A 12,611-nucleotide genomic window follows, 5' to 3' on the forward strand; every position below is an offset into this window, starting at 1 on the left:
TGACAATTTACCAAAAGCCTTTAAAAGATTCATGTATTCATGACCTTTAACCTGTTCATTCTTCTTCTAGGATTTTATCCAAGATAATTATGCAAAACCCCAAAGATTTATACACAAAGGTGTTCATTGTAGATCACAGCATTTATAAAAAACATGGATAAACATGGGAAGAGCCCACACGTACAGTAATGGTAGGTGGGAAAAGGAGGCTTTTCATTTGTACACTGAGGACAATTTCAGAGTATATTTCCTTCCAATTGTCACTGCATACACCAAACAGGGTAAGTGAGGTCATTCTGCTTCTTGATGTATCTTTATGCATTCCCCAGATTTTCCACACTACTCTTATAAATTAGAAGGAAAATACAAATAAGATTATCTCAAGCTCCCACCACTGCCACAGAATTACACCTGCCCACCACCTACCCTTTCAACCCCATCTTACACACCTTTGCGAGCTGGTTTTTATTTGCTTTGTTTTCTTCACTTGGGCTGGCCCGTGCCTTATTGTTTTCGGTGCTGCCTTCATTTAAGCCCTGATTTCCAAAGATTCTGGCACCACTGCCACCCTCCTCCCATAAAGGGCCACACTGCTTCAGCACTCGACCAGTGGGCTCAAGATTCTCTTCTGCATCTTCCAAAGAAAGATATTTCATTAAAACTGAGAACCTGAGAGAGTTACACAGGTGATTACTGTATTAATGATTCCAAAATTACCTGGGTCCCTACTTTGGCCACAGGGGAAGTAAGTTTCCTTGAGACAAATTCTAATGTCAAGACAGTGGGAAACATAGGAAGAAAAAGTTGGTAAAAGTGGGAAGATAAATGTTAAAATAACCCACTGACCAGCCTTTTGATCAGCTTCCCAACAGCAGAGTGCTTTTTAGATAAATTATGTTTTAACATGAATTTTTACGGGAAAGTCTTCCATTTGCACCCAAAACCGAGAACATAAACAGGCTCTAAAGCGGTGCTGTCCAATGTATTAGCCACTAGCTATATGTGGCCATTTACATTTAAATTAAAATTAAACATTTAAAAGGTAGCTCCCCAGTCTCATTGCACAAGTGGCAGGTACACAGCACAGATCACTGGAGGGTGCTGTTTAAAGTCTCAAAGACCAAGTTACTTACAGATTTCTAAAAGTACAGCCAATACATAGTGGATAATAAAATACCTCATCACATGGAGAACTATGATGCCAGAAACAGTATCTGACATGTAACATCTGGCAATCAGTATTTATTGATACCATTTTAAATAAATGACTTGAGAAGGTAATAAGATGTTACATCTCTTTTCTTTTTTTTTTTTTTTTTTTGAGACAGAGTCTCACTCTGTTGCCCAGGCTGGAGTGCAGTGGTGTGACCTCAGCTCACTGCAACCGCCACCTCCCAGGTTCAAGCGATTCTCCTGCCTCAGTCTCCTGAGTAGCTGGGATTACAGGCACCCACCACCACACCCAGCTAATTTTTGTATTTTCAGTAGAGACGGGGTTTCACCATGTTCGTCAGACTGGTCTCGAACTCCTGACCTCGTGATCCGCCCGCCTTGGCCTCCCGAAGTGCTGGGATTACAGGTGTGAGCCACCACACCAGGCCTTTACATCTCGTTTCTTTCCTCTGAGTCACAAAATTAAACTCGGTTCATGTTTAAAAAAAAAAAAAAAAATCAAAATTATCACAAGTTAATAGAAATCTAAATATTTCCACCAGGAAAACAATTCTGGTTATCATTTTGGTCTTCTAAGGGCATCTTATTTCTAAACAGGGTAATTCTTCCCTGATGCGTCCCCCAGCACCCTGTACTCCCACCCCATTATGTACTATCACACCAGTTTACCTGTCTCCACCATCCACCCTCCACGCCTGAACTACACTCCCCCTGAAGCAGGGCCAGGACCTAGTAAAAAATGTCTGCATACAGAACATGCTCAATAAACAACTCCTAAATGAATGACAGAACAGTTACCACCTGTGACTTGGTTAAAAATAAATATTTGGAAAATTACCAACACAACCATTTTGAAGGCCTATAAATATCAGTCATGGACTTACTATTTCTCTTCCCTTGGTTCATCTGAAGCATGGCAATTATTGCAGATTCAATATTATAATTTTCAGCTTCCAGATTCTGGACTATTAAATTAAAATCCTATCCAAGAAACAAACAAACAAAAAAATCACTTCAAAACTCTCAGTATATTTTTCTGCCTAGCTCTACTTCAATAATCATAAACATAAAGATGTAATAGTGAGAATTAATAATCATAAACATAAAGATGTAATAGTGAGAATTAAGACAAGGTTTCAGGACCTTTTCCATTTAGAAAATGTCAATTTTCAATAAGGTTGGTCCCTTGAAATAACCATCTAATGTACATTTATAAATGAACGCCCTGTATAAAACTACATTTGTACTACTGTAAACACTAGTCAGGAAAAATTAAATCCGCATACTCCCTGAGAACTTTGAGCAGTACTGGGTGAAGTCTAGCAAACAACAGGGAAATGAATAAACAGCTCTCATTAAGCCATATATGCTAATCGAACTATAAATCTCATGGGCCTATTTTGCCCCACAAGGTGCTGATATGCTGGAGAGGTCCTATGAAACTAAGACATAAGCTAGGCACAGCAACACGTAAGCTAGGCACAGCAACACTTGCTTCTAAATCATTCCTGCATGACAGAAATACTAACTGAACATCCAGTTGCATTACAAACTTTCTGGACAGCATCCTCTACTTCGTCTCTCAGGTCGTCTTCAGAGTCCATTCCCTTTGTCTTGATCTTTTCTCTTTTATTTGATTCATCTTGATGAAGCATCTGAAACTAAAGGAAACAAATAATAATCAGGGAACTGTGTTGAGAATCAAATTATGTTCACAATCTTCAACAAAAGACACTCTAATCTCAAAAAGCACCCAGGGAAACTTGTCAATCCAAATCCTAAAGCCACAAAGAACAGTTCACTTGGGATCCATGAGACCTTTACAGCCTGGGCCTTACATCAGAAAAGCTAAAATCATCCCTCTGTAGATGCTCAACCACCTTCTTCTGCTTCCCATTAATGCAGGGAGATAGGTAATGGGCAAAGACAGCTCTATTTTTTGAACGTAAAAGTATAGTGGACTCCAGCAACGTGCAGTATATTCCTCGGAATGTTAATACAAAGCATTCTATTATAAAATTAAACGCTAAGAATTTGACAAAGAGTTACAGGAGTCTTTGACCCAGTAGTTTCAGTTTTGAAATTTAGCCAAAGGAAATAGTATCAAATAGAGACAAGATTTATGGTCCTGGTGCAGTGGCTCACACCTGTAATTCCAGCACTTTGGAGGGCTGATAGGGGTGGGTCACTTCACCTCAGGAGTTCAAAACCAGCCTGGGCAACAAAGTGACATCCCATCTCTACAAAAAAACACAAACAATTCTTTGGGCATGGTGGCATGCACCTGTAGTCCCAGCTACTCAGGAGGCTGAGGTGGGAGGATGGCTTGAGCCCAGGAGGTAGAGGCTGCAGTGAGCCGAGATCACACCACTGCATTCCAGCCTGGGCAACAGAGCTAGACCTTGTCTCGAAAAAGAAAAAAGAAAAGAAAAGAAAAGAAAAGAAAAGATTTAGGTAAAAGGGCTAACAGTGTTACTTATACTAGTGAATAACAAAACCACCGAAAGGCTTTATAGTATGGGTATGGTTAAATAACCACTGTAAATCCACAGAATGATGTCTTCATTCCCACCAAAGGAAGAAACACAGTCATCACTCCCACCGTTATTACTTAACAATATTTTGGAGGTAACAGCCAAAGCAATTAGCTAAAATAAATTATAAAATTAAAAAGAAAAAAGTAATCTGTCCTTGTAAATGATATAATTCTGTAACTGAAACAAGAGAATCAACAAAAAAAACTACCGCAAACCAAAAAAATTACAGCAAATCATATACCTGGTAAGACTCTAGCATCTAGCATATATTAAAAACTCTTACAACTCAAAAACAAAAAGGCAGAACCAATTAAAAAATAGGCAAAAGACTGGCCCGGCGCGGTGGCTCAAGCCTGTAATCCCAGCACTTTGGGAGGCCGAGGCGGGCGGATCACGAGGTCAGGAGATCGAGACCATCCTGGCTGACACGGTGAAACCCCGTCTCTACTAAAAAATACAAAAAACTAGCCGGGCGAGGTGGCGGGCGCCTATAGTCCCAGCTACTGGGGAGGCTGAGGCAGGAGAATGGCGTGAACCCGGGAGGCAGAGCTTGCAGTGAGCCGAGATCCGGCCACTGCACTCCAGCCTGGGCAACAGAGCGAGACTCCGTCTCAAAAAAAAAAAAAAAAAAAAAAATAGGCAAAAGACTTGAATAGACATTTCTCCAAAGATATACAGATGGCTGAAAAGCACATGAGAAGACGTTCAATGTCATTAGCTATTAAGAAAATGCAATTCCAAACTTTAAGATACTGGCCAGGCGCAGTGGCTCACGCCTGTAATCCCAGCACTTTGGGAGGCCGAGGTGGGCAGATCACGAGGTAAAGAGATAGAGACCATCCTGGCTAACACGATGAAATCCCGGCTAACACGATGAAACCCCATCTCCACTAAAAATACAAAAAATTAGCTGGGCGTGGTGGCGGGTGCCTGTAGTACCAGCTACTCGGGAGGCTGAGGCAGGAGAATGGCGTAAACCCAGGAGGCAGAGCTTGCAGTGAGCCGAGATCACACCACTGCACTCCAGGCTGGGCGACAGAGCAAGACTCCGTATCAAAAAACAAAAACTTTAAGATACTAAGTAGGATGACCATTTAAGAAAAAAACTAAAATGTTAGGATGAAGAGAAAACAAAGCCTGGCAAGAAAAACAGTGCAGCTGCTGTGGAAAACAGTTTGGCAGTTCCTCAAAAAGTTCAATTTACGTTTACCATATGACCCAGCAATTCCACTCCGAGGTATATACAAAAAGACTGAAAATAAGCATTTGTAAAAATACTGTACACAAATACGCACAGCAGCACTACAGCCAAAAGGTGGGAACAACCTAAACGCTCATTAACAGATGAATAGATGTACAAAAAATCATCTCTCCATATAATGGAATATTATTCAGCCATAAAAAAAGAATGAAGTACTGATACATGCTACACCATGAATGACTCTCAAAAACATCATACTGAGGAAAGAAGCCACAAAGAAAAAGTCACATATAATTCCATTTACATAAAATGTCCAGAATAGGCAAATTCGCAGAGAAGAAAGGCAAACTGGTGGTTGCTAGGGGACAGGGGGAATTGGGAGTCACTGCTTAATGGGCATGAGGTTTTCTTTTTGGGGTGATGAAAATATTTTGGGACTAGACGGAGGACATGGTGGTACAACAAACACTGGGGATGTACTGAGTACCACTGGACTGTATGTTTTTAAATGATTAATTTTATGTTATGGGAATTTTGCTTTAATTTTTAAAAAGAGAGGGGTTCTGTGGAATACCTAAGTATGTAATTAACATTTTAATTAACAGCTCTCATAGACAAATGATAATCCACTAGAAAATATAAAAGATCTCTTTACAATACACAAAAAGCACAAAACACCTCCTTAGAATAAACTCAACAAAAAATGGGCAAGATCTATATGAAGAAAATGTTCCGATGGATCACAAAGTCAATTAAATAATAAAAGACTCAACATCAGAAAGATGTCAGCTTTTCCTTAAATTACTCTATTAACTTAATGAGATTCCAATTTTAAAAAACTCAATAGGGCCGGGCACAGTGGCTCACACCTGTAACCCCAGCACTTTGGGAGACCAAGGCGAGCAGATCACTTGAGGTCAGGAGTTCAAGACCAGCCTGGCCAACGTGGTGAAACCCTATCTCTACTAAAAATATGAAAATTAGCCAAGGGTGGTGGCGAGCTACCAGCTACTTGGGAGGCTGAGGCAGGAGAATTGCTTGAAACTGGGAGGCGGAGGTTGCAGTGAGGTGAGATTGCACCACTGCACTCCAGCCTGGGCAACAGAACGAGACTGTCTCAAAAAAAAAAAAAAAAAAAATTAATAGCATTTCTTTTGAACTAGACACATTGATTCTAACATTTATTATTTGTTTGTTTGTTTGTTTATTTTTGAGACGGAGTCTCGTTCTGTCACCTAGGCTGGAGTGCAGTGGCACCAACTCTGCTCACTGCAAGCTCCGCCTCCCAGGTTTACGCCATTCTCCTGCCTCAGCCTCCCAAGTAGCTGGGACTACGGGCGCCCACCACCTCGCCCAGCTAATTTTTTGTATAAAATAGAGACAAGGTTTCACCATGTTAGCCAGGATGGTCTTGATCTCCTGACCTCGTGATCTGCCCGCCTCGGCCTCCCAAAGTGCTGGGATTACAGGCGTGAACCACCACGCCTGGCCTCATTTTGTTTTTTTTAAAAAAGGCAAGAATATATAAGGAAACGCTAAAAAAGAAAATTAATTATGAGTGAAAAATTCTACCAGATTTTAAAATATACCAACTAAAACCATGAGGCATCAACATGTGAACAGGGAGATCAGTGGACCAGAACCAAATGTCTAGGAATAGACCCAAATACATACGGGAATTGAGTATATGGAAAGACAGTGGCATTTTAAATCAGTGCAGAAAAGATGTATAATTAATCAATGGTTTCAGTACAACTAGGTAATCACAAGGGAAATATAAAATTGGGTCCATAGCCTCACACCCTTATATGAATATAAATTCCAAAAGAAGCCAAGATTTAATTTTTTTTTTTAAGTCAGACTATAAGCTGGGTGCAGTGGCTCACACCTGCAATCTCAACACTTTGGGTGGTCGAGGCAGGAGGGTTGCTTGAGTCCAGGAGTTAGAGACCAGCCTGGGCAACAAAGTGAGACCCTGTCTCTACAAAAAATAAAAAATTAGCCAGGCATAGTGTTGCACAGCTGTGGCCCCAACTACTCAGGAGGATCGCTTGAGCCTGGGAGGCTGAGGGCGCAGTGAAACATGATCATGGCACTGCACTCCAGCCTCAGCGACAGAGTGAGACCCAGTCTCAAAAAATAAATCAATAAAGTGAAACTATTAAAGTACTAGAATAAACTATGGGAGAATTATTTTTAACTTCAGAGTGGGAAAGACTTTCCTAGTTACGACCCAAAATCCAAAGGGCATATAATAAAATCATTAACAAATTTAACCATGAAAATATCTAAAATTCTTTCATAGCAAAGACCACAGGAGAAAGAAAAAGACAAATGACAGAATGCGAAAACCTATTTGCAACTCATATCACAGACAGAGGCTAATTTCCCTAATACATAAAAAGCTCCCCAAAATCATTAAGACAACATAATAGGGAAAAAATGGGGAAAGAAAATGAACACCATTTACAAAAAAGAAAATAGAAATATGTCTTAAACACAGGAAAAGATGCATAAATAAGAGAAACGCAAATTAAAACTAGGTTAAGTAAACAATTTTTCCCTTAACAATGAAAAGGATTTAAAAATGTGTTAACACTATGTTGACAAAGTGCATCGTGCAAGAAAAGAGCCACATACGGCAGGTGGGAGCTTAAACTGGTGAAATCTTGTTAGAAAGTAATTTGACAATACCTATCAACATCCTCTGATGTGGCAAGGACCTTCTAGGAATATGTCCCACAGATACATGTGTGAAATGAGGTACATAAAAGGTACTGCACATTGCTTGTAATAGCAAAGAATTAGAAGCCACCTAAAAGCCCATTGGTAAGTGAGTGGTCAAAAATATTATAATGCATCTATAGAACAGGACACTACGGGGCCTTTAAAAAGGATACAGGAAGTTCCTTATGTACTACATGAACTAAATCCCAAGACACACTGAATTTGAAAAGCACAGTGCAGGATGTATGTGTGGGATGTGTAGGATGCTACAACTAGTGGTAGGGAGAGTATAAAAATGGCAAAAGTGGAATATGTGCACATACACATATATTTGCTTGATATGTAAACCATAGGAGATTTTATGATATACTAATACCACTGACTGCATCCAGGGAGAACAATGTGGCTGAAGTACAAGGGTAGGAGAGTGACTTTCACTATATATCCCATTATATATTTTGAATTCTAATCCATGGACAAATATGACCTATTCAAGAATTAAAATTGCCAGGCACCATGGCTCACACCTGTAATCCCAACACATTAGAAGGCCAAGGTACAAGGATCACTTGAGCCCAGGAGTTGGAGGGCAGCCTGGGCAACATAGTGAAACTTCATCTCTACAAAAAATTTAAAAATTAACGAAGCATGGTGGTGCACACCTGTAGTCCTAGCTACTCAGGAGGCTGAGGTGGCAGGATCGCTGGAGTCCAGGTGGACAAGGCTGCTGCTGTGAGCTGTGATGGTGCCACTGCACTTCAGCCTGGGCAACAGAGCGAGACCTTATCTCAAAAAATAAATAAAACTGTTTAAAAAACAATGGTTTTGGATCATGTGTAAAAACAGGAGAAAAGATTTCTGCAATAATGTTAATTTTTAAAAACAGGAAACAAAGCTATATAAATACAAAGTCAACCATGTTTTAATGCATTAAATGACTGAAAATAAATCTACCAAAACAGTAACAAAATGTACATTCAGGTAGCTGAGTTGACTTTATGTGTTTTTTATTTTCTTCTCTACCTTTACTATAGTTTTCAGATTTCAGATAAGAAGCATGGATTAGGCCAAGCACGGTGGCTCACCCCTGTAATCCCAGTGGTTTGGGAGGCCAAGGTGGGCAGATCACCTGAGGTCAGGAGTTTGAGACCGGCCTGACCAACATGGAGAAACCTCGTCTCTACTAAATATACAAAATTAGCCAGGTGTGGTGGCGCATGCCTGTAATCCCAGCTACTCGGGAGGCTGAGGCAGGAGAATCACTTGAACCGGGGAGGTGGAGGTTGTGGTGAGCCGAGATCGCACCACTGCACTCTAGCCTGGGCAACAAGAGCGAAACTCCGTCTCCAAAAAAAAAAAAGTGTAGATTAATTTTAAAACATAAAAATAATTTGAAAATTCCATACATCTTATACACACACAATCATAACTATCAACTATCAGAAAAAGCAAAATAATAAGCAATTTTATCTATCACTCTCACCTAAACTAAGAAATAAAAAATATTTTTAAAATCAGGCCCACAGACTCTTAACGCCAACTTTCCACAAAAACATCACGGGTTTTTAGCGCCAAATATCCAGCTCTCAACCTGTTTCCTGCAGGGCTGAGAATACAAGAGAAAACCGAGGCCTCACTCACATCCGTCTGGAGATGTGCAGGTGCCTCCGAGTTGTCATTGATCCTCCGAACACTGTCGTAGTGCTCTCCATACCGATATGCGATGTGTAACTCCCTTACGCTGCTTTTATCTGTACCACGAATCTGTAGACAAAAGAAGGGGCCACGCTAGTGAGGATCTGAACACTGTCAACCTCTGGAGAGAAACACCCACCTGGCCTGCTGAGGAAGCCCAGTCAGCAGGTCTATGCAGACACTAATTGGGAACATGCCTGGGATATGTCACAAGCAATTTCCAAACTACCTCCTTCCTACGCGTGTATGCTTCTATACGCTTATTTAATATGTAACTCTATGGAAATAAATCCATGTAAGAAATTCAAAAACCAGGGACAGACTTGCAATGAAGTTAAATAAGCTTAAGCTTCAGAGGCTTGATTACCTCTTAGCCCCACTAATGCACAAGCCCCTTCCACGGGGAAAGCCCAGGGGCAGATCCAGACTTGTTGAGCTTGAAGCCCTAACTATTTGAAGGCTCTCTTTGAGAAAAAAAAAATGCAAAATTATAAATATAAAATTGGTAGAACCTCTCCCAAGACCTAGAAAGCGAGTCCTAGAAATGAGTGGCCTGACACTTCATTAGCTTCAAGGTAAATCCACCCCTTTCATTAAAATGAAAATAGCATTTTCTGTTAACCACCTAAGTGAGAAACATTATCAACAAACCCAAACCTCCCACCTACATCAACTTCAAAGCACAATTACATGAAGTAGTATGGCCTGCACTTCTCAATCCCAGAGGTGCCACCACAAGGTATTCTATGTGAACTAACCCCCTGACGCACAGCACAAGAATGGGGCTCCCAAGAGTCGTGCAGAACAGAAGCCCTAAGGTCTGGGCATACCCCAAATAAAACTCGCCACCTCCACACAAACTCTCGTTCTGACTTTGTCCCTTAGAAAGCCCAGTAACGGTTCCTTTGTTTAAACTCCAAAACATCAGCACATTCTTTTTACTGAAAATCACAGGTAGTAAGATACTACCCTTAATTTAAACAGTATCCATGGTCTAAAAACAAAGCAAAAGCCATGGAACAAACAGGAAGCACACAAGTCTAGATGTCAGTACTGTGGAAGGTTTTTCCAGTAGAATACGTAGATCTCAAATGCAGAGAGTCTGGTTTAGACACACACAAAACAGAGAGCACCATTTGTCTCCCAGGAAGAGCAATGTGAAAGCAAACAGTTTATTAGAATCTTGGAATGACATAATCCCTAAAGCACTTACATACTTAATTATAATGATATATATACATGAATAGCATAGATGAATAGAAAACATAACTGGAAGAATATTCACCAAATTGTTAACTGTGACTTTCATGGGCAGATTACAGAGGACTTTCACATTCTATGTTACATACATCTAGACTGTTCACAGGAACACATATTCCAATTATAACCAGAAAAAAAATGTAGGTTTCAATAACTCCATGGTACGAGTGTAAGCCGACTCTTTATTAATGTAAGAGCTCATAACCATGACAGTAGCAACCAATGCAGTTTCAGTTCTTAAATTTTGCAAGATGCTTCACTGGGGCAGGAAGACATAGGGGGATCCAATGGAAATATTAGTAAATTTATTTCAAGAAGATGTACTTTCAATGTTCAGGAATTTATGAAACAGAACACTACAGAAATATATTTGAAAAAAATTTTTACCTATGCAGAATTGTCTTCCACAACTACCTAGGTAACTAAGAAACTTTGGGAAAAAAGTCATCAGTGGAGGAAAAGGCAAGCTGATTACGGAGTTGGTACTGAGTATTCTCCTTCAAGGTGAGGGTCATTATGCTGGGTATTCAAATGGTTTTGATAACTTCTGCAAAACAGTGTAAGTTTAATGACAAAAAATAGAACAAAGGAGTAACCAGTATTCTTGCTCAAACATCACCCTTAGAAAAGAGAGCCCCATGGAAAATATGATAGCTCTATCTGGTATCCTGATGTCAGGACATCCGCAACACTGCCCCAAAGAACACAAGCAGATACTGTTTCACTCCTGCTCATTCTATCCCCATAAGGTAAAATTTCTCACCTTCCCTGGAGTATCTTATTTTGTTGTAGCATAATTTTGTTAAAAGGACACTGTGCCAGGGACAAAAGGCTGCATTCTTTAATACGACATTCTGGAAAAGCAAAGCTATAAGGACAAATCAGAGAATGGGCTACAAGAGGCTGGGTATTGGGGGAGGGGGCCAGTGACTACAAAGTACAAAGAGCGTGGAAGTGACTTTTTCCACAGTAGTCTGTGTGTTGATAGTAGTGGTGGTTACATGACTGTTTGTCAAAACACACAGAACTGTACACTTGGAAGAGGATGAAGTTTGCTACGTGTAAATTATATCCTTATAAACCTATTTTTAATCAGCAAAGACTGACGGAGCAATTTACAAAGGAATATATGCAGGTATCATATGAAAAAAAGGGCACTGTTACCTTTATGCTAATAACACAGAAGTGTCCACATGTATGTGGATATGGATACGTGTGTGTGTGTTTTAAAAGTGTGTAAAAACATCGTGGTATGTTCCTTTCCAGTTATGTATCAATGTTTTATAGCTAAGTGCGTGTGAATGACAGGAATACTCACTAAAACATTAACAGCAATCTCTCGCTGGGTGATTCAATAAAATTTTAAATGTAATTTTTAATAAAATTTTTTCCCTTTATGAGCTTTTTCAATTTTCTAACTTTTCTACAAGTACTGTATTTTAACTTTTTAATTAGTAAAAGTGAGAAATCGGGGAGTGGTGGAGCAGGGCAGGGTGGGTGGGGAATTAACAGAAACCACATGCTCAGTCTTTAGGAGCTGAGGTACAAAGCAATAAGCAGCACTGACTTTAGGGGGTGGTGGCCTGTGTTTCCACACTAGGTTTTCTGTCCCCAACCTGCCCAATTAGCTGACTGTTGAATATGTATAGCATTTTAAAAGATTTCTAAATTATACTCTGGACTCCATTTGTACATAGCACAGGGATTACTTCTGAGCCACCACAACAATATTGTCTTTGGTTAGGCTCACAGTCCAGTCACTCTGCATAATTCCATGTTCACAGGTCAAGCCCCATCATCTTCGGATATTCCCAAAACTGATTTAGAAACAAGAGCTTAAGATAAATGTTTAAACAGGTGACCTACCTGCCACAAAGGGGCATTAAGTTGATGAATCACTACATTCAACTGATGATTTCTTGCAAAGGCTACAATTGCATCATTGCCAGCAAAAGTACCAGGCTTTGCCAAACTGGCCACTGCATGGAAATAGGAGAGAAAAACGACGTCTTTATAGT

General features: G+C 40.1%; 1 protein-coding gene across 2 annotated transcripts in view; it reads right to left on the reverse strand.

The window, feature by feature from the left end:
- Window positions 1–12,611, reverse strand: part of LOC105483103 (OTU deubiquitinase 3) — a 29,833-nt gene that overhangs the window by 4,632 nt on the left and 12,590 nt on the right. Inside the window, exons 3-7 of one of the 2 annotated variants that reach the window (XM_011743749.3) lie at window positions 12,460–12,572; window positions 9,280–9,402; window positions 2,727–2,834; window positions 2,058–2,154; window positions 450–634 (exon numbers count right to left, since the gene is read on the reverse strand). In XM_011743749.3, coding sequence (XP_011742051.1) covers window positions 450–634; window positions 2,058–2,154; window positions 2,727–2,834; window positions 9,280–9,402; window positions 12,460–12,572 — 626 coding nt within the window. Of the gene's footprint in view, window positions 1–449; window positions 635–2,057; window positions 2,155–2,702; window positions 2,835–9,279; window positions 9,403–12,459; window positions 12,573–12,611 lie in introns of both variants that reach the window. The other variant, XM_011743747.3, reaches the window with a different exon arrangement.

Source organism: Macaca nemestrina, chromosome 1 (assembly GCF_043159975.1).
Source record: "Macaca nemestrina isolate mMacNem1 chromosome 1, mMacNem.hap1, whole genome shotgun sequence".
Classification (NCBI taxonomy): Eukaryota; Metazoa; Chordata; class Mammalia; order Primates; family Cercopithecidae; genus Macaca; species Macaca nemestrina.